Raw genomic sequence first — 25,439 nt, 5'->3', positions numbered from 1 at the left:
GAAATTCAAAATTTAAGAGCTGCCACAAACAGAAAAAATGTTTGTGCAAATCCTAATGCATTCAAAAGTAATACTGGCAAAAATTTAGACAGTATCACTTGCCAGTAGGTGTTGTTTACATGGACTTTAGTACAACCTTTGACAAGACTCCATATAGTAGACTAATTAGTAAACTTAGTTCACATGGGATTCAGGATGCGCTCTCCAATCAGATACAAAATTGGCTTTATGGTAGGAGACCAACAGTGGTGTGGAGAGTTGTTTTTTGGACTGGAGGTCTATGTTCCATAGGGGGCAATACTGGGTCCACTTTTTGTTTGTCATTTATATAAACAATGGCTAGTAAGTTTGCAGATGACACCAAAATTAGTGGTATAGTGGACAGTGAAGAAGGTTTTCTAAGATTACAAATAGATCTTGATCAATTGAGCCAATGGCTGAGGAGTGGCAGATGGAGATTAATTTGGATCAATGAGAGGTATCGCATTTTGGTAAAACAAACAAGGATAGAACTATTTTGTGTGCATTATCCTGTACCTCAAGGTCAGATGGCATGACTGCACAAGCAGCCACAAATGACACTTTAATATACAGCAAGGAACATAATTCAATTGAGAAAGAAACTCCATGTTTCTTTACCTCGATGTTTTGAGTGGCCTATTTAGATGACCAGGCTAGAAACATCAAAATGCACATGGAGCTCAGGCAGACAAAAGGTCCTAGCCCAATCGCTTAGCTCTCAAGCTGCTGACTTTACTATTGATTTTTTACTCACAATTATCTTTAGCTTCTTTTAAATAAATGTCTAATCAATATGCTCATAGTTGTCTACATACTGTAGTCTTGAATTAGTTGACTGTCGGAAACTCAAGTGATTGAGGCTCAACATTTTTAAATTGACCCCATCTAAGGGAATACTTGGTAAATGTTAAAAGCTAAAATGGACTTTTTGGAGATATTCAGTTGAGTATCTGAAATCAGACTGTAAGACACCTACTTCTGGATTTAATGGAACCAAAAATGAGGGGTGATAAGGGTGGCTATTTAAGTATTTTAATGAGGGTGTCAGCCTCAGACTTAACAGGAACTGTGGAGTTTTCTAGGCCTTCAGAAACCTAGAAGCTTAAAAGGCAGAAAAAGCAGCTTTGGAAGAAGGCAAGTGTTTTTGTAGCATGGCTTGTGGGCCAAGAGGAGTGCAAGTGCACCATACAAAGGTCCCAGATTCAGACAGACGGTCTCCTTCCTGATTGAATCATCTATCCCTGCATCTTGGTCTTCCAATCTAATTCACACTTGGGCACAAACCCAAAATCAAAAGATACATGTTTGGAGAAATCCAGATCTCATCTTGCTACATAACCTTCCCATCTAAATACTCAGATGTTGCTTTCTGACAAACAGCATAACAATCAAAACTCTTCTGCTCTGGAAACAGCACAAATACATCTGTTGCTCTCTTGATACTTCATACTCTCAAATTGGGCACAAGTAATTAGGAAAAAGTGAGGTCTGCAGATGCTGGAGATCAGAGCTGAAAATGTCCTTGGACTCCTCCATCGCCAGACCATAACAACACAACGGTTGGAGGAAGAGCGCCTCATCTTCCGCCTGGGAACCCTCCAACCACAAGGGATGAACTCGGATTTCTCCAGTTTCCTCATTTCCCCTCCCCCCACCTTGTCTCAGTCGATTCCCTCGAACTCAGCACCGCCCTCCTAACCTGCAATCTTCTTCCTGACCTCTCCGCCCCCACCCCACTCCGGCCTATCACCCTCACCTTGACCTCCTTCCACCTATCACATCTCCATCGCCCGTCCCCCAAGTCCCTCCTCCCTACCTTTTATCTTAGCCTGCTGGACACACTTTCCTCATTCCTGATGAAGGGCTTATGCCCGAAACGTCGAATTTCCTGTTCCCTGGATGCTGCCTGACCTGCTGCGCTTTAACCAGCAACACATTTTCAGCACAAGTAATTAGGGCCTAGGTCTGCAGACATATTAGGAAACTCTACTTTTCCATTGCCAGATAGATTTGGTGCATCTTCACCTATAAAATTAAGCATTTCTCACCTGCTTGGTAACTTGGCTTGCCATTTTCTCTGTAAAGTGCTTGTGTTGGCTGATTCTGTGAAAGAGTTCCCCACCTTCCATCATTTCCATCACAATTAGCAGCCGAGGCCTGAGGATTATAAAACATAAATGAATTTAGTGCAAGAGTATTTAAACAATTAAACATATTTAAATAGTAGGAGACAGAGAACTTGGAAAATGAAAAGGAGAGAAACCAAGGAGCAAAACAAGAGCACAAATGCAATTCTTTCCTACTTTGTATAAGAAATTGCAGATGCTGGACAATCTAACGCTTTTGCACTAAGAATAAAAAACTGATTTTAGAAAACTGAATCTAATTTGTTGGGGATCATAGATACCACTGTATTGAGGTGTCCAAATTACCTTTCAAGTAGGACACTTCCAGTCAAGATAGCATGTCAACCAGAAATTATTTTGAACCAAACTGTCCACACCAACCTAGCAGCAACTTATTGCAAATGCTAGAATCTGATTTGAAAACAAAAATTGCTGGAGATCACAGTGGGTCAGGCTGAATCCTTAAAATGGAGTTCAACACCTTCAAATGAACTCACATTCCTTGACTTTCTTTTAGCTTTACTTATTACATTCTCTGTCACTGTATCCTCTCTCCCCTACCCCTGCCCCAGTGGGACTGTTCGTTCTTTCCAGTTGGGCAGTAGACACACTGTTGTTCTGCCATTCTCACACTCCAATCACTTAATCTGAACTATCAACATCTTTTCTCCATCAATTCAAATTCTCCAATTCAAAACAGACCTAACCTAACGATTGCTTAAATGCTGCCCCCTCCACATTTCGCTTCAGCTCTGCTTTCTCTCCATGGATACTGCCTGACCAACTGTGATCTCCAGCATTTTTTGTTTTCAGTCCACATAAACCTCTAGCTTATTGTGCTTTACAATTCTCAATTAGAGCGCTTCAATTCAAAACTGAATTATAATTCCTGCACATAAACTGCCAGTTATTCATTATTTCACTTTGTAATTCATTATTGATTACTGAGATGTACCTTGGACTGGACTCATGGGGGAACTGAACGCTGTTAGCGTAAACTTCAATAATCTGAACAATATTGTTGTGGCCCACACACATCAGGTGGTGTCGAACCTTGAAACAAGACATAAAAAATAAAAAATATCACAAAGAATATTTTGTAGCTTTATTTCTTCTCACAATATCAGATTATTTTGCTGTAGGTCTCTCACCATGTAAATTCAAATGTACATGCATCTATACCATTCATTACCCAAACTAAATACTTTAACAATTTATTGTTACAACTCTAGGACATAGAGTCATAGAGCTATACTGCATGGAAACAGACCCTTCAGTACTTCTCATCCATTCCAACCAGATATCTAAATTATTCCCATTTGCCAGCATTTGGCCTATATCTCGAAACACTTCCCATTCATATACCCATACAGATGCCTTCTAAATATTATAATTGTACCAACCTCCACCACTTCTACTGGCAGCTCATTCCACACATGCACCACCCTCTCCGTGAAAAGTTGCCCCTTAGGACCCTTTTAAACCTTTCCTCTCTCACCATAAACCTATGCCCTCTAGCGCTCGACTCCACTACCCTGGGGAAAAGATTCGATTGTTCACATTATCTGTGTCACTCACCATTTATAAACTTTTAAAAGGAGCCTCTGACGCTCAAGGGAGAATAGCCACAGCCTACTCAGCTTCTCTCTACTATTGCTCAAACCGTCTAACCCCGGCAACATCCTTGTAAATCTTTTCTGAACCCTTGCAAGTTTCACAACATTCTTTCTATAGAAAGGACAGCAGAATGGAGTGTAGTATTTCAAAGTGGCCTAACTAATGTCCTGTACAGCCACAAGATGAACTACCAACTCCTATACTCATTGCATTGATCAATAAAGGCAAACATACCAAACACCTTCACTATCATGTCTACCTGCGACTCTATTTTCAACGAACTATGAACCTGCACTCCAAGGTGTCTTTGATCAGCAAACTTCCTGAGGATCTTACAATTAACTATGTACAAGTCCTGGATTTGCCTATCCAAAATGCAGCACCTCACATTTGTCTAAATGAAAACGGAATCAGCTAATCTCGGCCCATTGCCCCATCTAATTAAGATCCCGTTGTACACTGGGGTAACCTTCTTGGCTGTTAACTAATTTTGGTGTCATCTGCAAACTTATTAACCACACCTTTTTTGTTTAAATCTAAATCCTTCAAATTGAGTGACAAAAATCAATGGACTAAGCACTGATCCTTGCAGCACACTGCTGGTCACAGGCCTCCAGTTTGAAAAGCAACCCTGTCTCGTACTTTTGAGCCAGCTCTGTATCCAAATGGCTAGTCCTTCCTGTATAACCTCACTAACCAGCATACCATGAGGAAACTTGTCAAATGCCTTACCAAAGTCCATATAGATCACATCCACCACTCTACCTTCATCAATCCTCAATCAAGTTAGTGATACACAATTTCTCCACACACAAAGCCATGTTGGACTATCCCTAATCAGCCCTTGCCTTTCCAAAAACATGTAAATCATATCCCTCAGGATCCCCTCCAACAATTTGCCCACAATCGATGTCAGACTCACCAGTCCCCTGGATTTTCTCTTACCACCATTCTTAAATAGTGACACCACATTAGGCAACCTCCAGGTCTTCTAGCACCTCACCTGTGGCTATCGATAACACAAATATCTCAACAAGGTGCACAGCAATCACTTTCCTAGATTCCAACACGGTTCTAGGGGACACCTGAGCAGGTCCCAGAAATTTATCCACCTTTGTGTTTCAAGATGTCCAGCACCTTCTCGTCTGTAATATGGACATTTTTCAAGATGTCATTTTATATTTCCCTAAGTTCTCTAGCTTCCATATCCTTCTCCACAGTAAACACTGATGCAAAATACTCCTTTAGTATCAGCAGATCCACACATAAACAACCTTGCTGATCATTAAGAGGCCCTATTTTTCCTTAAAGTTACCCTTTTATCCTTAAAGTATTTACCTCCTTAACCCTATTTACCAAAGTTATCTCATGTCTCCTTTTTGCCCTCTTGATTTCCCACTTAAGTATACTTCTACTGCCCTTATCTTCTTCTAGGGACCACTCGATTCTGGCTGTTTATACCTGACATCTGCTTCCTTTTCTTGACCAGGTCTTAGAATTTGAAATAAAAATAGGAGCGCTGGTGGCATTCAGTGGGTCCAGAGGTGTCAGAACAGTGCCAATGCATTCAGTAGTAAAAGATGTTCTTCAATATAAATAGCAGGGTTTTTAAAGCACAGTAAGAATAACATTGAGGTCTTGTTGCGAATTAAATTCTCAAGCAAGAAAGAGAATCTTTTCTCCATGTCATAGAAAGCAACTTCCTAATAGTCTACCGGGGAGCCAATGTTATATTTAATATATTTTTAAAACAAATTTTCTTACCTCATTTCTTGCTTTTGGGCGATCAAGGAGAATCTTTAGTGCAAATCGTTCTCCTGTTGACTTCTTCATGCATACACTAAAATAAATTAAAACAATAAACATAAGTGAAAGGATAAGGACAGACTACTCACCCATGCTATGTACTTGGATAACTGTATAGGCAGGAATCTTATATTATCACTTTCAAATTCAGTTGCAAAAGTATGCACCCAAAATATTCTCAAAGACCAAGACTAAATAGAACCTCCATCTTTAAAAATAACATCATATGAATCCCTCTCATCTCATTAGTGACCACTTAACCAAGACCTGTTCCAATCCTCCTTTCTATAGGCCAGCTGATGTCAAACCACATGGGATAAGCAGACAGGTAGGTGGTGAATCAACTTGATGTCTCATTTGGAAGATAGCACTTTGACCAATTACAGTACAAGACACTTAAAAACAATAGCAAACCAGGGAGCAAAACCTTCCTGGGACAGCACGGTGGCTCAGTGGTTAGCACTGCTGCCTCACAGTGCCAGGGACCCAGCTTCAATTCCAGCCTCAGGCAACTGTCTGTGTGGTGTTTGCACATTTTCCCAATGTCTGCGCGGGTTTCCTCCGGGTGCTTCGGTTTTCTCCCACAATCCAAAGATGTGCAAACTAAGTGCATTGGCCATGCTAAATTGCCCATAGTATTCAGGGATGTGGGGGCTAGGTGCATTCGTCAGGGGTAAATATAGAGTAGTAAGGGAATAGGCTGGTTGGGATACTCTTTGGAGGGTCAGTGTAGACTTGTTGGACCGAATGGTCTGTTCCCATGCTGTAGGGATTCTATGATGATTCAAGAACTGTATTTTTTTTTTAAAATCTGTACATTCCAGGAGGAAGGCAGGGCTGAAGGAGATAAGAAATTTCATAAACAAGTTCCTGATAAAGAATAAAAAACTGCTATGACATGGATGTGAAAAAAAAAACTGTGAATTTGATGGAGGTGGGAGTGGAGATAAAGGGTAAGGAAGGAAACAAAGCTGCAGCTGAGGAACTAATAAAGCTCAGACATAGCATCAAAAATACAAAAGGCAATTTGACATTTTCCTTTAACTAGAATTAGAATTCTAAATAGGTACTAGAATCTGGTCTTGCATTCAAATATCTACAGGGAAATATGCAACTGCTCTCCACACTCCTACCCTTAATGGCATAATGACTGTCCTCCTCAACGGAGTTCCATCACTGATGTAATTACAAGTGCTTACTGGATAAAACAGATTTTATTCCTCATATTCGGCCCCATCAAAATCAGTATCGGCAGCTTAGCCTACACGTCTGGCTTTGTCAGCAGTACTGAGATGGCAGTCTTGATTTGGAGGTCAGTCAACCTTTTCAAGCTATTGCAAAATAAGAAATACAACTTTCCATAAATTATTGGAATGCCTACTGCTCTGGCCAAGTGATCAGCCAAAATCTCTTTGTTGGTTCAGTGCTATTTAGTCTGGTTTCACTTTGAAAACCAATAAGATAATTTCGATCTTAAGAGCACTTCAAAGTGATTGTTGCTTTATGATATGACAGCAGTGTTAATTGTCTGTATGAACAGCAGAACTTTGAATTCTCAAAGTTTTCTATACTACTTATAACCATTATTTGAAAACACACCTATTACAGATACTCCAAACTCTGCTTCAACCATCATCTCCCTTTGGGCTAGATTTGTCTGCTATAACCACAAACAATGTAAGTCTCTATCCAGATTTGAAGGTTTACTCTCAGAACTTTTAAAACTTCAGTTTAAATGCAACAGAAGGCTCAGATTTCCATGTCATTGAAGACAAATGCAGAAATTGGTGAAACTCAGCAGATCAGGCAGCATCTGTGGGAAGAAAGCAAAATTAATGTGTTGAGTCAGATAACAGACAGATAGAGAGAGACAGACAGAAGTGGTGGCAGGGCAGGGACAGACACTGGTGGGGGCGGGAGAGAGCGAGAGCACGAGAGAGAAAAAGAGATGGGGGGGTGGGGGGGTGCGAGAGACCGTACAAGAGGGAAAGAGAGCGAGAGAGGGGTTGGGAAAGACAGCGAGAGAGAGGGTGGGAGAAAAAAAGACGAGGGGAGGGACAGGGAGGGCGAACAAACCAGAGCGAGCGAGAAACATAGCAAGCAAGGTGAGAACCAGCTCCTTGTTTACCTACTCCTTGTTTACCTACTCCTTTCACTCTCTCTCTGGACTCCATCTCCACCTATTCTCTTCCCTTCCCTCCTCTCCCCTCTCTTATTTCACATTCAGCATAAATACCACTTATTCCTAGCTAAACACCTCTGAAGAGTCACCAAATTCAAAATGATAACTTCCCACAGATGCTGCCTGATCTACTGAGGTTCACCAGCAATTTCTGTTCTTACTTCAGTGACACCACTTTAAAATGTAGTAAAGCTGCTAAACCATGCTGCTATTGAAAACATGACATAAAAGGCCATGAAATGGTCTTCCCTTAACTTGGACGAACAGGTCATCAGGAAGGTCAAAAATAAAGTAGAACTTACCCGTTCTTATTACATTGAAGTTCTCTGCTTTCTAATAAGTTTGTAAAGTTCACTATTTGTTCTGTATCTTAAAACTCCTTTCTTTGACTCTATCTAATATTTCCGCCTCACCACACATACCCACATTCAGCCTCAAATAAAATAGACACATACAACAGGCTTACTGGATTGGACCCAAAATACACTTCCCGACTCTCAGACAAGTAGTTAGCTCAGAATCCAATCCAATTTAAATGTTTGGACTTCTGTTCTGGGCAGCTTTAATTTTCAATCGATTTAAATTATGAACGGAACAGTATGATGCAAAACCAGGTAAGAGAACATAAGAACATATACCAACACGTGCACGAGAGAAGAAAATAGGGAAGAAAAGAAATGAAGTTGCTAAAAGTTTGCATTTATAAACACAATATCTGCAAAAACTATTATGAAGGTAAATACATGTATCTACAATTTTACTACAGTATTTCTTAGAAATTGTTTTTGAGTCATTTCACCCTTCCAAGTATATCACACTTTCTACTCTGTAGACCCTTTTACACATAGTCAGAAATCACATGGCACTAGGTTATAGTCCATAAAACTTTCACAGCATAGCCCTTTTATTGGGTGAAGTGAGAGAGAAGTACACAGAATTTATGGGCAGAGAGATCATTAGATCACACAAATAACACAAGTTTCTGCAGGTGATCAAGAGTGTTAGATGGTTTGAGTCAAGTGTCAACAGCTGAATAACAAGTGAAGGGATGACCTATAATCTGATTACATGAGGCGGAGAAATAATTACAAAAATTTTAAAATAAGGTGGAGCTGGAGACAAACCAAAAGGAATAACATGGAACAAAAACAGAAGCTGTCAGGAAGGCTCAGGATGTCCAGCAGCATCCGTGAAGAAAAAAAACTAGACGATGGGTCACTGGGCCTGAAACATTAACTGATTTTTCTTTACAGATACTGCCAGATCCACTGAGCCCCCCAGCAACTCCTGCCCTTGCTCCTGATTTACAACATTCATAGTTCTCTCAGTTTTTACTTGTGAACTAACATGATATGTCTAAGAGCTGCATGCTGAGAGTCTAACCAAAGTAATAAGCAATCCAAAGTTGTACAAACTATTTAGGATAGGAAGATCATAATAATTTATCAAGGTGATTGTGTCAAAACAGGACAGTAAAGAAGATTTTACAGATACATGTGGTGGGGTCAAATGCAACACAACACAAACCTAAGGTCACAGTTGAGGCAGTCTTTATTAAGTATGAAACCTGGCTATCAGTTTCTACTCAGCAATTCTGTGTTGTTGTGCTTCTCAAAGGCCACTTTGGAGGATGCTTACCCAAAGATCGGAAGCTGAATGTCCTGACTGCTGAAATGCTCCCCAACTGGGTGTGACCCTATGTCTCTCTAGCATTCCTGTCTGGTGATTGTTGCATGGTGTCCATTCATTTGTTGCCATACCATTTGCAGTCTCGCCAATATACCATGTCTTGGGACGTCCTTGCCTGCAGCATATGAAAGAGACAGCACTGGCTGACTCACATGAGCATCTGGCGTGTACGTGGGGGTTGGAGTTCCCACGTGCGATAGTGTATCCTTGTTGATATTTGACATGCCTTGCAGAGGTTGACAAGGCAGGGTTGTGTGGTATTGTGGCGAATGTTGTCTTGAAGATTGGGTAGTTTGCTGCAAACGGTGGTTTGTTTAAGGTTTGGTGATTATTTGAAGGTTAGAAGTGGATGATCTTGCCGAGATGCTCATCGTTATTGATGACATGTTGAAGGCTGCGAGGAACATGGCATAGTATCTCCACTCCAGGGAAGCTCTGGACAATGAAAGGTGCATCAACAAGGATACTACTACCACACATGGGAACACCACTCCTCACGTACACGGCAGACACCGATATGACTTGGTCAATGTTTTCTACCTCATATGCTGTAGGCAAGATTGTCCTGAAACATGATACATTGGTGAGACAATGCAGATGCCATGACAAAGAATTAAGACATCACAACAATTGCCAAACAGGATGTCCCCTCCCAGCTGGGGAGCACTTCAGCAGTCAAGGACATTCAGTTTCTGATCTTCAGGTAAAGGCCTTAACGAGCACTTGAGATCCACAACAACGCAGAATCACCAAGCTGAAACTGATAGTCAAGTTCCATACCCATGACGTTGACTTTGTGTCACATCCATGTGACCCCACCACACTGTTCTGTATCCAAATTCTTCCTTACTGCCTTGTTTTGACACCTTGATTTATTATTATCCATCTTAATTAGTTTGTACAGTTTTGGATTGCTCAATATTTTGTTTAAACACTTGACATGCAACTCTTATACACATCATGTTATTCCAGTCAAATAAAAACTCAAGGAACTGTGGCTCCTGATTTACAGCATCAAAGCAGGGGTTGAGGGTGGGTGCAGTTATCAGGTCTGGCAGCATCTGTGAAGATAAATCAGACTTAACATTTCGGGTCCTGTGACCCTTTGTCTGGTTCTTCTTCACAGATGCTGTCAGACCTGCTGGAGTTATCTGGCAGCATCTGTTCTTGTTCCATGTTACTCCAATCCTTTCATTTGTCTCCAGCACTGCCTTTTTAAAATTTTATGTCATATCTCTCTATCTCATTTAATCAGATTATAGATCATCCCTTCACTTGTTATTCAGCTGTTTACACTTGACTCACACCATCTAACACTTTTGGTCATCTGCAGAGATTTATTATTCAACACTCCACTCACATTATTCGTGTGATCTTATGATCTCTCGGTCCTTGATCTCTCTGCCCATAGATTCTGCGAGCTTCTCTCTCACTTCAGCTGATGAAAGGGGTATGCTCTGAAAGCTTGTGATTTCAAATAAGCCTGTTGGACTATAACCTAGTGTTATGTGATTTCTGACTTTGCCCACCCCAGTCCAATACCAACATCTCCACATCATAGTTATCTTTAGCGCAAGGCAGACAACCACATTATTCTCTCTGTCAACTCCTCCTTATAACTGATTTCTAGGAGCAATCTAATTAAACCTTGGCAAGTTGCTCCTTCTCTAGAGTTTTCCACTACAATCCTACATTAGTACAAGTTCATATTGTATTGATGACGTAGCCATTATATTAATATAATTTCAGCTCAAAATGTTCAAGCTGGCTCAGAACATTTTGCAGGTGACTGTAAATGTTCATTTACTAAGACATGTAACATTATTGGTTAGCCATTGAAAATTCAGTGAACCTCATGTCAGCTGGACTCCTGCACAAAATAATGAACTTCCAGATGACAGAGGAGGACAGAGAGAAAATAATTTAGTTTACTGAGCACAATTGTCAATCTTCTGACAATCTTATTGGAGTGGTCAGATTTCAGAATTAATAGGTAACTGCCAAATAATTTGTGGTGTCTCATTTACATAGAGGAGAGACAAGGAGGAGTTATCAGTTAGTTTAGAAAGCTAGTTTGCGGTGCGGAGTGGCACTAACAGTGCAATTTCAATTCCCATATCTATTGAGGTCACCACAAAAGGTCCCACCTCAACCCTTGCCTGAGGTGTAATGGCTCTCAGGTAAACTCATCACCAGTTGTCTCTCTTTTGACAGCAAGTGAGCAGCCCTATGGCCCTCTGGAAATATGGCAATTTAATCCCCTGATACAGCATCATTTAACAGTCAACATTATTCACAATGCACTTGCTGTAGGTAATTAAAACAAGACTTGGCTCTGCAAAAAGTAAATGAAATTTAGATTCAGCAGGTTAAAATCGTGTCCAAATTATAAATGCTAACTAGAAAACCACATTTCAAATGGAATAGCTTCGACACAAACTCAGGTATGAAGAATCACTATCTCTATGGAACTAAGTTCATCCTATTGTTTTCTGTTCTACTCTTACACCAAAAAATCTCAGTGTATTCTTTTCTCCCTTCTAAAGTTCAGACAATTGAGAAACAAGTGTAAAGCTGCCCTATCATTGATGGTTTCTCATCTCATTGGAATTCTATACTTGCAGAACTTAGCCAGCTAGACCTGTCAAAAAAAACTTGGCAACCAAACGAAATTAAATAGTTTCAGCTCCCAAAACAGCTAGCTTCAAAACAGTAGCCACAAAACAAAGTTTTCCCAGAGGTATAAACTGACATCTTTATTCTTTACAATTACCATAAACTGGGATTCTTCTAACATCTTAGCAGACAAATGGATTCAAAGACACTTTTAAGTTCACCACTGCACTAATAATCAATAATCAAGACTAAGATTAAAATTTAGCATTGGAAATACTATGACAATACAGTAGTTTTATTCCTCCCTCTCCTTTTCTCCTCTTTCTTCCTCTTGGTGTTGACTCTGCTGAGATGCAAAGCTACAGGGCTAACTGTCTTGCAGTCCTGCTCATTATGCAGTTGAGTGCCCAGATTTCAATTACAAAAAAAACACATACACACAGAGCAAGTTGCCAGCATTAGAAACTAATGCTCAGTTTTTATCAGAGCACTTTAATAATGTTTCTTTCCTAAAACAAAAAATATATTTAAAACTTCTGTGCATATCAGGATGTAGGCAATACTGACAAAACCACATTTATTGCCCATCCTTGGTTTTCATGAGGAAGTGATGATGGGTCTGTTCAGCCATTGCAATTATTATGGTATTATTTCCAAGATTATATCACTGAATTTCTTCCCATCAGAAACATATTAAAAAGATTAATCCTAGGCAGCCTGGTTCACCAACTATACGCTACTGCACATTAAAACTGATGCTCAAACTTAATTTAAAATCACAATAAGTAGTACAGGGAATCAGTTACAAAACACACTGTCATGCAGTTTTACACTAGATAATGAAAGATTAGGTAATGAATGTCTGGTTTCTCCTTCCTTCCAATCTAATCTCTCTTCAAAGTGTAGTACCTGCTGTGGAGGTATAGTTCTATGGGGGTGAAAACCCTCCAGTACCTTGCCGAACGGGCTACTGGTTAATAAATACTCATGAATAGTCATTCAGGCATGTGGCATTGCAGTCCAGTCCATTTGTACTCTTGCTGGAATTGCAGTTATTAGGAATGGAAAACCAAGCTTACATTTTATCATATATCCAGAGGTGCTGAACACAGTTGCAGACCCTAACTGGCTGTTTGATCAAGATCAGCTGATTCAGCACAGATCAGAAATCAAATGTTGGAGTGTCTGCTTTTCCTCTAAACACAATTTGAATTGTTACTTCAACCTCAAATTCAACCCACTACTTCCACTTGGTTGTACACTTTTTCTACAATGTGATGAAGGTCATTAACATTAGTTCTGCATTGATGCAAATTATATATGATAAGCTGTTGCTAAAACAGTAACACACACTTACTCACTATTCAATTCCTATTGAGGGTCAAATTCTTATTTAAAATTCATTTATCTTTACAGTCATGGCTGCTTGCTGCAGAACAAAACGTAACCATGAATGAGCACAAAAGCATTAAATAACAGGGAAAAGTATACATTCATCATGACCATATAAGCTCCCAGTCTCAAATGAGTTTTACACACCAAATAGATAGCCAGTGTGTACTAATGCTGAAACTGCATATTTCAGGTCTAAACAAAAGAAAATCTTGGGAAAGCTGAATGAACTCAAATTGGGAAGAAACTAAACTAAAATGCTAGCCATTACCAATGTTGGTTGCAGGCAAATCACAAAAGATCCTTCAACAAAGCCTCTAAATCCACAGCCCCAACTACCTATAAATAGGAGATGATGTCTGGAGAGAGTACTACCCGCAAGCGATCCTCCAAACCACACATTATTCTATCTGGACCTATCACCATTCCATCACGGTCACTGGGTGAAAATTCTGGAATTCTGTAACTATGTTTATACACCAAACAAAATAGTGAACAGCAGTTCACCTAGGTAGCTCACTATCGCCCACAAGGGCAATTAGGGATGGGCAATACAATCTGGTCTGACCAGTGATGGCCACGGGCCATGACTGGATACTAAAAAAATTTAGCACGTAATGAAATGATCCCTCATAGAAACATTGCTGTGCGTCAAAACCAATGAACTGGAGCTGGCACGAAAGCCGGGATCAAAACCCTCATATTTTATAGTGGAATCAAATGATGCAAGTGAAAGAATCTAGACTAATTACTTAATGTTACCAGACTAATATTCCACACCCCACCCCCCACCCCAAATTTTTGACTTAAACTTGAAGAATTTCAGTGATCTGTAAGATCACACCTGGCCTTCTCCTCGCATTCAGTATTCTTACTGGACTTACAGTAGTAACAATGCCATAGGAAAGAAAAAGGAATAAATTTTTAAAAGCTTTGATAAGCTGCTGTTGAAGAAATTGTCTAGGCATTATGTGAAAAGGTGTTAATTAAATGTAAATAGTTCTTTCTCAAGCTAGATACACAACTACCACAAGAGACAGACATGCATCATCAGCAAGACAAGATCTACACAAAACACCTCAGGGCGAGTTCCACAGTCAAGGGGAAAACCATGGAAGTGTCAAACACTGCTCATTATCCTTTATCAACTCCAATTAGAAAATGCCTACACAATAAGTTGGTACAAACTTCACATATTCTGCTTTATTGAAAACTGTTATTATATCAGGTTAACTTTGATGCAGTCAGCAGTCTCCAAAAGACGTGAACAATGAACAATTGTACCTGCATTGTTTCTCTTACCGTACAGGCCCGCTGATCCCAGCTCCCAGCTTCTGAGTCCAGTTAATTGCGTACTCATCTAATATAGAAGATTCCTGTTAAAAGGGAGAATAATAGCATCAATAGAGGATTTGTCCCTAGTCGCAAAGGTTGGAAAGATTTGCCCAGATCAGCTTTAGTCTATAAAATACTCTGCACATGATTCAATATTTTGAATGACCAAGTGCCACGGTATGCAGGTCACAATAAACTGGAGCATAAAAGCATTAAGTACAGGAGCAGAGTTAGGCTATTTGCCCTATTAGGACTGCTCCATCATTCGATATATTTTGCAACCCTATTCGCCTGCCCTCTTCCTATAACCTATGTCTCGGTCTTAAATACACTCAGCGATTTGGCCTCTACAGCCTTCTGTGGCAATGAATTTCCTTTGGCTGAAGAAATTCCTCCTCATCTCAATTCTAAAGGGTCATCCCTTTACGCTGAGACTGTGCCCTCAGGTCCTAGTCTCTTTCACTAGTAGAAATATCATTTCTACATCTATTCTATCCAGGCCGCTCAGTATTCTGTACATTTCAATAAGATCTACTCCCCCCATCCTTCTAAACTACACTGAGTACAGACCCAGAGTTCTCAACCACTTCCCATTTTATCTCTGACACCGCTTATGGTGGAACGAAAATCTGATCTGCAATGGTCTATCCCAATTTCTAAATCTTTGTCTAATTAGGTTGTCTACTTTATCCATGCCTCTTATTTCCTTTCTAAATCCTATACACATGACAAGCAACATCAATATTAGGCACAGCTTATATCCCAGTTTTTATTTTATTCTTTTAATGCTTCTCCAAGAGATCCTTTATCTTTTGACTGTCATTAATATTTCTTTACCAACTTCACCTCAAAAGAATCACAAGGGAAGTTAGAACTAATAAATTGGCATGCAACACCGATGTTATATATATGGGGAGAAGTTTTCAAAGATGTTAGGCAGGACTTATACACTTAATGGTAAGGTCCTAGTGAGTGTTGCTGAACAAAGACACCTTGGAATGCAGGTTCAAAGCTCCTTGAAAGTGGAGTCGCAGGTCGATAGGATAGTGAAGACGACGTTTGGTATGCTTTTCTTTATTGGTCAGAGTATTGGGTACAGGAGTTGGGAGGTCATGTCGAGGGTGTGCAGGACATTGGTTAGGCCACTGTTGGAATATTGCATGCAATTCTGGAAGATTTGCCAATTTGTTAGTTCTAACTTCCCTTGTGCAAATCTTCCCGCTAGGATAGTGATCCCTTTCCAGTTCAGGTACAACCCATTCCTTTTGAACACGTCTTCATTAAAGATTGTCGAGAGATGGCTTGATATTGTCTTTTTGGAGATGGTCCTGGCTTGGTACCTTCAGAGCATAATCTTACCTACCCCTTATCAGTCCAAAGCTAAGTGCTGACTATACTTCAAATAAGGCATTCTTAAAAAGTGTACCTACCTATTAAATATAGTATGTATTCCAGCCCTCCATCACATCAAATTCATTCCTCAGGTACACAACTGACAACCCTATTTGCCCACTAAAGTAAATTGAAATGCTGAAACATTTCAATTGAGAAACAGAACCGAGGAGATGATTCTCAATGAACTATTGTCCAGTTTTGCATGTACATTTTGAAACTTGTCCATTTTTGATTCTTGAATCATTTCCACAAAACTGAAAATTACAACTCAACCTATATTAAAGCTTCACTGAACTGTCAAATTCTCAACACATCTAATTGGTTAATGCTAAAAATAATTAGGTGCAAAATTCACTCACCAAAAATGTAGTTACAGTCAGATTGATATGTTCCCCATAGTATAAATCTGACCGCCAAAGCAGTACAAATTCACATCCATGTCATTAACACCTCACTGTATGCCAGAGATTATGCATTGCAAGGGAGGGAGTTTGTTGGGGTGTGCACATCTTCAATGAAAGAATTTTAAATATAGCTGTCAGTAATCACATTCCAGATGATAAATATTTTTGATTTTTTTCTGGAAAGTAAATAGAATTATTATATAAATTAATCTTTGGATGTAATACAGGAAGGACCTCTTTACTGTCAATCTATTTACAGAGTGGCTTTTTAAAGTGAAGGCCTAGAAATTGAATCTCTCTGGAGTAATGCTTAACATAACTAAATAGAAGCTTCTGGTAAAGCATTTTAAATTCAGATATTTTATTCAGAATACTCTTTCAAATCTCCATTTGCAGATGATACCAAGTTTAGTGTGTAGTTAAAACTAAACAAGAAAGCTACAAAATATATGAACCTTTCAGAACAAAATGGCAAATTCATTTTAACATTGTTCTTGCCTAAGGGGTAGATTTTGATAGGAAAAATTAAAGAGACCATATATTGCTTGGAAAACAAAACTATAAATGGGGTAGAGAACCAAAGGCATCTATAAAAGAACAAAACTGCACAGGGTTCAATTCTAGCTGAATAGAAAGGCAGACCATTTTATATTGAATTTGAATCAAACTTTGATTAGACCACAGTACTGTGCATAATTCTGCTCTTCATATTAGTAAAAGTATAAATACAGAAACACTGGAAGAAGTGGAAAAAAAAGTTTTAGAACATGACACTAGAACTGAGACAAGATTGAAAAACCTGAGGCTCTAGTCTCTGGAATAAAAAGGAGCTGAGGAATGGCCTATTAGAAGTCTTTAGGTTTGATAGGGCAGATAGAGACTTCACTTCAATCCACTTCACTTCAATCCACTTCAAGCACTGGGGTGTGGAAGATTGAAATTGGAAAAGATTATCAGAGACTTTTATCAAAATGCTCAGTAGAGTGTTTAGGAAATAAGCCTTCTGTCAACCTCCGAATAAAGAATTTATGTGGAGCATGGATCAGTTGGGTGGATGGCCCGTTTCTTTGCTTAACACTATTGCCCCAAGGAGAATTGGAATCACAGAAACAATGCCCATATGGTTACCAACAACAGCAGTAGTTCCTAAGATTCTCTTTACTAAACTAGCTATTCTCAGATTATGCAAAGGAACAGAGCTAGGAAGATGGAAGATCCATTGTGGGTTTCTTGCTCCCAACTGCTGTCCTATTATTCCATACTAGAAAGTCCAATTGCATAGATCTGGGATAAAAATATGAATATGCAATTCATTCCTACAGTCAAATGCTTACTGGTAACAAGAGATATTCTAATGGAAGGCAAACATTCATTCAAGTAATGTGGTTGATCTGAGCCAGGAGAATTGGTGAAGTGCCAAAACTGGCTCTGAGGTCAACAGCAAAGAATGATGGTTTAGAATATTAACACCTGTGTCAAAAAAAGACATTTATATGCCTCATTATTACAAAAGTGCCCATTTCTAGAAAGTTTATTCATCTTGATATCAATTCGGAACCACTTTGGGATCATGTATGATAAATCCTTGCAATTGACTGAAATTCATTCAGCTCTAACAAAAAAAATTGTATCAGTTGCATGGCATTGTGATCATGCTATAGTTTCTGTGTCTTATGATCCCATTCCACAGCTACCTGATAAAGGAGCAGTGCTGCGAAAGCTAGTACCTCAAAATAAGCCTGTTGGACTATAAACCTGGTGTTATGTGATTTTAAACAAAGGAATAGCAGCTAGATCCCAGAACAAACCATCATCTTTAGGAAAGAAGAAAACTTGAATTCAAGTACAAATTAAGTGTACAAGGATGTTGCTTTAAAAAATAAAAAAAAAGATGTCGAGGCTAGAATTCTAACAAAAAGGAAAGTTGCATTTGCTGTATTCTTAGAATTACAGTAAGAAGCTGAACACTAAATTATAATGACAGCAAAAAAAAAGTGCCAACAAAAGTCTGATCAGCAATTTCTCCATCTCTTCCTACTCTGGCGTTGTGTCCCAACAGATTTCATATAGTTTATTTAGAAGGCATTTCAAGATTTTAACAATTGTTAAAATAGATTTCAAATTGATTCGTTTAGTTTATTGCTAATGCTCCACCAATGGAATCAAGATTAACAATGACAGTGAAAATAACAAGAGTCAGAAAAATAAATTTCCCCTACACAGAAAAAGCAAATCAATAAAAAAGGCAGACATCTATATTCAATAGAAGAATAGATTTAGCATAGACTGCACTAATCTAAAAAGTCAGAACACTCAAGTTTGAACATTATAAAATGAATACAAATTATACTTTTAAAAGATAGTTTTTTTTAAAAACGTGAATGTCAAATGCTTAATTTTACCAAAAGTGCCATACCAAAATAATGTTTCTTTTTAAAAATGGTTTATAGTTTCATCACTGCAACTTATTTCAAAAAGTGTTTCCTTATACCCAATCAAGTTGCTTAAAAGCACAAATATTTGATTTTTCTTTTCCCACTGTGACTGAACAATCTAAACACTTTCCTTATAAGTGTGAATTTGAGTTGGGGAATTGTCACATGGAAGTGATGGCATCAATCAGCATGTATGTTGCAAGCTTTGATAACATTACATTTTATTGCATGGTAATCACATTAACATCCATGCAGATGTAAATGCAATTAATAGTTCAAATATTTAATCTGAAGTTGCCCAAATCAACTTTGCACTCATCAGAAATTTGGATAAGTGTAATGTTTTAACTAACACTTTATCTAAACCAACATTGTTGGTAAGAGAAAAAGGAGTATAGAAAAGAAAACAGAATATCGGTGCAGCAGCTGATCATTCAACCCTTTCAACCTTCTCTGCCATTCAATATTATGATGGCTGATCATCTAACTCAATACACTGTTCCTGTTTTCTCCCGATATCCTTTGATCCCTTTAGCTCTTAGAAACACATCTATTTCCTTCTTGAAATCTTTCAACGATTTGGCTTCTAATTACTTTCTGTAGTAGAAAATTTCACAGGCTCACCAGATTTCTCATCTTTACCATAAAAGGCCTACCTGTCATTCTTAAACTGTGATGCTCAGATCATAGAGAATAATATCCTTTCTGCATCTACCCTGCCTAATCCTATTAGAATTTTACAGGAACCTACAAGATCACCTTTCATTCTTCTAAACTCCAGTGAATATAGTGCTAACTGATCCAGTCGCTCTTCATTTGTCAATCCTGCCTTCCTAAGAATCAGTCTGGTAAAAATTATTTGCACTCCCTCAATAGCCAGAACATACTCCCCCAGATAAGGAGACCACAGCTGCGCAATACTCCAGGTGTCATCTCACCAATGCCTTGTACAAGTGCAGAAAGACAATCCCACTCCTGTCCTTGAATGAATTTGCGTTCTTCACCACCTACTACACCTGCATGCTTACTTTCAGTGACTGGTGTACAAGGATACTCAGATCTCGCTGCACCTCTCCCTTTCCCAATTTAATTGTCATTCGGATAACTTGCCGGCCCATTTTTGCTGCCAAATGGATAACCTCACATTTATCAACAGTACATCACATCTGCCAGGTTGTTCATGGATGTGAAGAGGAGAAGAATTTTAGAACCAAGGTGTCGGTGGACTAGGGATCCAATGTGGTTCAGTAAGAACAGGTGTAATGGATGACTTGATGCAAAGATGTTGCAAACTGCAAGGTTTTGAATTAACAGGTTTGTTCATTGTGGAAGATGGCAGGCCAGATGGGAGAATACTAGAATTTGAAGCTGAAAACATGGATAAGGATTTCAGCAGCAAATAAGTTGAGACAGCAGAGTCAGACAATATAATAGAGGTTTCAGTAAGGGTTGATATTACAGAGTAGATTAGTGGTCAAAAGATCAAAATTGCAAATAACCTGTTTCAGCCCAAGACCACTCCCAGGAGGATTATGACAAAAATGTGGATGCAACAGAGTTTGTGGCTACGTTTGGATTTCTAAATATTTTAATTGTAAAAGATTCAGTTGATCCACGATTCAATAGCTGACAGTAAAGAAACAGTAAATCCAGATTTTAGCATAGACCAGCAAAACACAAAACCAACACAAGATTTGTGGCTATGCTAAGCATCTGAGAGAAAAAAAAGCAAACAGCTCAAACATTTTCTCACAGGGAATGGGTGCATCTGTGGGAATAATATCAGCAGATAGTTTTCTCCTGTCAGTGCACTAACAAGTCTGAACCAGCCAGTTGTCATTGTGGATGTTGATGATGTGGAACAAGAGGATACGCAATCAGAAAACAAAAACAAATAGATAATTTCACGCTCAGAAAATGTAAGCACATATCTACAAAGATTTTAAACTCTATATATTCTGTTGAACTGCAGCGAGTTTTCCACAATGCAATTTTCAACACCAAGGTAGCACCTTATTTCTCTTTTGTGCAAAACATTCCTGAATGGATGGCCCAATGCAGCTAGTTTATGATCTACAGGACAATAAAACATTTCATATGTCATAAAATTTTATATAAGCATGATCACCTATCAAGACCACACCAATTTTTATTGGCTATTGACATGAACACTTTTGATCCCTTTTACAGCTTAATAATTGAAGAGACAATTATCTATTAACAAAATAGAATAATTTAACAGAATTCAACCCAAGGATACAGGCTCCAATATAGATTTTTCTTTTTAAAAGCAGAGATAAACATAATAACCAAGCATTAAACACAAAACCTGATATTCTACTCACGAGAAAATGAAAATTCTTTAGCACTTCATACTTTAAATATTAGTCCAACTGTTGGTTTAGTACTAGTATGCTACTACCAAATGAAATATATAATTGTATTGATCATTTACATTATGTATATACTGACCACATCATTGCACTATACTACAATTTATTTGTGAAGGAAAGTCAGTTCCACCTCTCATTACATATCTGGAGCAGACAAGCCACTCTCCACTAAGCATCCCAGTCAGGAGGAAGACATCCAGAACCATCGAATGACAACAATACTGACAATTCATGAATCTTTCAAAACCCATTGATGCACAACTTTGGATGCATAGAAAAATAAAAGGTACATCCTGAAAAGTACATGAAAATTCTCAAGACTTTCAAATCCAGAGTCATCAGTTGGAGAGCTCACAGAAAAATGCGTTAATCTAAAAATGACTAACTATTAACAGGGTTATAAGTTTGACTTATCCAGAATGAGACAGATTTCACTGAAAAAATGTGATCCATTTGCTTTAAACATGCTTTCAGGGAGTCTTCAGCTATGAGCCTTTTAAGATCATTCCTTTTTAAAGTGAAGTTCTAACATATTTCATTTCTTTAAATGCTCTAAAACGAGCTTCCAAGCTGTTTCATTGTTCTGGTCATAAATCCTAACTGCATTTTTCTCAAAAAGTATCTGGCTCAAAGGGCCATATTTTTAAGTCCCCAAGTAACACATTTGAGGTCTATTGTGTACTTCTGTAAGTGTTGGATTTTTTCCCCCCCTACGGTAGCTGACAGAGATAACTGCTGTCAAAGCAGAAATTAAGAAACAGTCTGGATGTGAGCAACAGTCCTAATGACGCACACGTCCCACATGTAGCATTTAAAGCCCCATTTCCTGTAATCTACTGAACCATTTTAAGGATGAATTGTTGTTGCTGATGTGCCCCCACCCATTCGACAGTCAGACTTGATACATCGGTACCACCATGTAGTAGAGACGGTCTCACTCTTACCTTAATCACCCTGTCCGCGCCGTCCTCAGACATCCTGCTTATCTGAAACCAGGAAGAAAGGGCAGGGGAGGACGGGTGGGAGAGGAAAGGAAGAAAAACGCCCGGGTTCCCCAGGAGGCAGCCGAACTGGTGAGCGGTGGGGGGCTGAAGATGAGAACAAGGCCCGGGCAGAGGGGAAAGAGGGAGGGGAGGGGAGGGGTGGGGAAAGGGTAAGAAAAACGTTCGCCCTTTAATCCAGCTTTAAAACAGATACAACTGATGGCTTCAGATCGAAGACCTCTCCATGCTTGACATGATGAAAAGCAGCCGTTGGTAACCTCACTCGCCGGCTACACGAAGCCCCGCGATCGACAGGCCACCATTGCTGGCACAACTCGTTTTAACAAACAGCGCATGCGCCACCTCACGTCATTCTGTGACGCCACAGCGTCCCACGGTTGCCGGGGCATTTATCAGGAGGGATGCCGGGATAGCTCCTGGAGGCTGGCGGGTCTTCCGGAATCTTCCAGAAGACAGCAAGTGCTCGAGATCATGGTGGGTCAGACATCGTCCATGGAGAGAGAGCAAGCTAACGTTTCGAGTTTATGATGTCGATGTACCTGTGTTGGACAAAGTTAAATATCGACTAGGAGAAAGCGCAGACTGCAGATGCTAGAGTCAAGAGTTTGCTGCTGGGAAAAAAAAGCACAGCAGGTCAGGCAGCAAGTGAGGAGCGGGAAAATCAACCATTCAGGCAAGACCCTTCATCAGGGACGAGGCTTGTGGACGGGGGACGGGGGAGATAAATGGGAAAGGTTGGGGCTGGGGTGAAGGTAGCTGAGAGTGTGTTAGGTAAGTGGAGATGGGGTAACGGTGATAGGATGGAGTGGATAGGTGAGAAGGAAGATGGACAAGTCATGAGGGTGGTGTCGAGTTGGGGAGGCTGGATCTGGAATAAGGTGGGGGAAAGGGGAATTGAGGAAACTGGTGAAATCCACATTGATGACTTGGGGTTGTAGGGTCCCAAGGTGGAAGATGATGTGTTCTTCCTCCCGGTGTCAGGTGGTTAGGGTTTGGTGGTGGTGGCCCAGGGCCTGCATGGCCTTGACAGAACGGGAGGGGCAGTGGAGGTGTTTGGCCATGGGGTGGTGGGGTTGGTTGGTGCGGGTGCCCCAGAGATGTTCTCTGAAGCATTCTGCAAGTAAGAATCCTGTGTTCCCTATTTAGAGGAGACCGCATCAGGAGCAACGGATGCAGTAAATTACATGTGGAAGTGCAGGTAAACACTGATGGATGTGGAAGGCTGCTTTGGGGCCTTGGATGGAGGTGAGGGCACAAGTTTTGCAATTCCTGTTGTGGCAGGGGAAGGTGCTGGGAGAGGAGGGAGGGTTAGTGGGGGCATGGACCTGACAAGAGAGTCATGAAGGGAATGGTCTTTACGGAAAGTAGATAGGGGTGGGGAGGGAAATATATCTCTGGTGGTGGGGTCTGTTTGTATGTGGTGGAAGTAGCAGAGGATGATGTGACGTGTACGGAGGTTGGTGGGGTGGAACGTGAGGACAGGGGCGAGGGTCTGACCTTGTTGTGGTTGGAGGGATGGGGTGCAAGGACGGAATTGCAGGAAGCGGATGAGATTTGCAGGAGGGCATCATCGACCATGTGGGACCAAAGTTCTGAAAGCTAGTACTTCCAAAATAAACCTGTTGGACTATAACTTGGTGTTGTGTGATTTTGTTTTTTAAAAGATGACACTTTATCAGATCTGAAGTAAAGTATGGAGAAGACAGCACTTCTGCCATAGTTTTGGGGGTCCGCTGGGGGTACGGGGTGCAGGATGCTGGTGGAGAAAAGATGTTGATAGTTCCTATTAAGTGATTGGAATGTGAGAATAGCAGAACAATGGTGTGTCTAACTGCAGGACAGAAAAGGAAAGTAAGTGGGATGTGGGGAGGGGAGGAAAAGCTAAAAGAAAAGGAAGAAATGTTCACAATTTAAAAATGTGTTGAGCCTCAATATTAAGTACAAAAGGCTGTAAAGTGCCTAGTCTGAAGATGTGCTGTTGCTCCTCGAGTTTGTGCTGTGATTCAATGGAGCACTGCAGCGTGTCAAGGATAGACACGTGGGCATATGAGCAGGGTACTGTGTTAAAATGACCAGGAAGGTTGTGATCCTGCTTGCACACAAACCAGACGTGTTCCGCAAAGTGATTACCCAGTCTGCGTTTGGTTTCTCTAATGTAGAGTATGCAACATTGGTGGGACACCAAATACAATACACAAAATTGGAAGATGTTAAAGTGAAATGCTGCTTCACATGCAAAGACTGTTTAGGTCCTTGGATGATGAGCAGGGAGAAGGTGAAGGGTCAGGCATTGCACCTTCTGCGGTTACATGGGAAGGTGCTTTGGAGAAGGGTGGTAGTGTTGGTGGTTGTGGAATGGACTAGAGTGTCCTAGAGAGAACGATCCTTGTGAAATGCAGGTGGGGGAGTGACAGAAAGATGTGTTCGGTGGTGGCATTCTGCTGGAGGTGTTCTCTTCAGTACAGATTTAAGCAGGAATTGGTTCCTCTGAATTCTTGACGGAGGGGATACCTCCAATTGAGGCATTGGAAACATCGAATAGATTGGGAAGTATCTTTGAAGAGAGAAATAATATTATTTCAGTTAATATTTCAGAACAGGACCGAGCAGACCGGCTCTATCACATGATTTGGGTTGTATTCGGCACAGCTAACTCATTTTCTCACTCTTATCTCTTAGACAGTATGTTTCTGGCATATAGCTTATCTGACTCCATGAGGAAAAGTATTATCAACCCCATCCGCAAGTGGAAGGCGAAGGAGGGAATTAGAAATTGGCAACCAATTTCACTGTTTAATGCTGATTACAAATTCCTGTCTAAGGTCATTGCAAATTGGGTCAGGACTACTCGGGGATTGGTGATTCACCCTGACCAAATCTGTACTGCACTGGGCAGGACAGTCTGTTATAGCCTCGAACTCCTTAGGGATATGCTAGCCTACAGGACAAGGACGTGGATGCCTGCCTTGTCAGCCAGGATATTGCACACCTACAAGTCAGCTGTGCTCCCCAAACTGGATTTTG

The 25,439-nt window shown here is 40.1% G+C and overlaps 1 protein-coding gene across 4 annotated transcripts in view; it reads right to left on the bottom strand.

The window, feature by feature from the left end:
- mapkapk5 (MAPK activated protein kinase 5) overlaps positions 1-22,732 on the bottom strand; it is a 63,601-nt gene extending 40,869 nt beyond the window's left edge. The window contains exons 1-5 of one of the 4 annotated variants that reach the window (XM_060843527.1): positions 22,356-22,732; positions 14,752-14,825; positions 5,529-5,604; positions 3,103-3,200; positions 2,070-2,178 (exon numbers count right to left, since the gene is read on the bottom strand). In XM_060843527.1, the coding sequence (XP_060699510.1) occupies positions 2,070-2,178; positions 3,103-3,200; positions 5,529-5,604; positions 14,752-14,825; positions 22,356-22,388 (390 nt within the window). In that variant the 5' untranslated portion in view covers positions 22,389-22,732. Of the gene's footprint in view, positions 1-2,069; positions 2,179-3,102; positions 3,201-5,528; positions 5,605-6,769; positions 6,811-7,169; positions 7,341-14,733; positions 14,826-22,355 lie in introns of those variants that run through there. The other 3 variants (XM_060843530.1, XM_060843529.1, XM_060843528.1) reach the window with 3 other exon arrangements.
- Positions 22,733-25,439: the final 2,707 nt, after the last annotated feature.

This window comes from Hemiscyllium ocellatum, chromosome 24, assembly GCF_020745735.1.
Source record: "Hemiscyllium ocellatum isolate sHemOce1 chromosome 24, sHemOce1.pat.X.cur, whole genome shotgun sequence".
Lineage (NCBI taxonomy): Eukaryota > Metazoa > Chordata > Chondrichthyes > Orectolobiformes > Hemiscylliidae > Hemiscyllium > Hemiscyllium ocellatum.
This window is presented reverse-complemented; position numbering and strand designations above follow the sequence as displayed.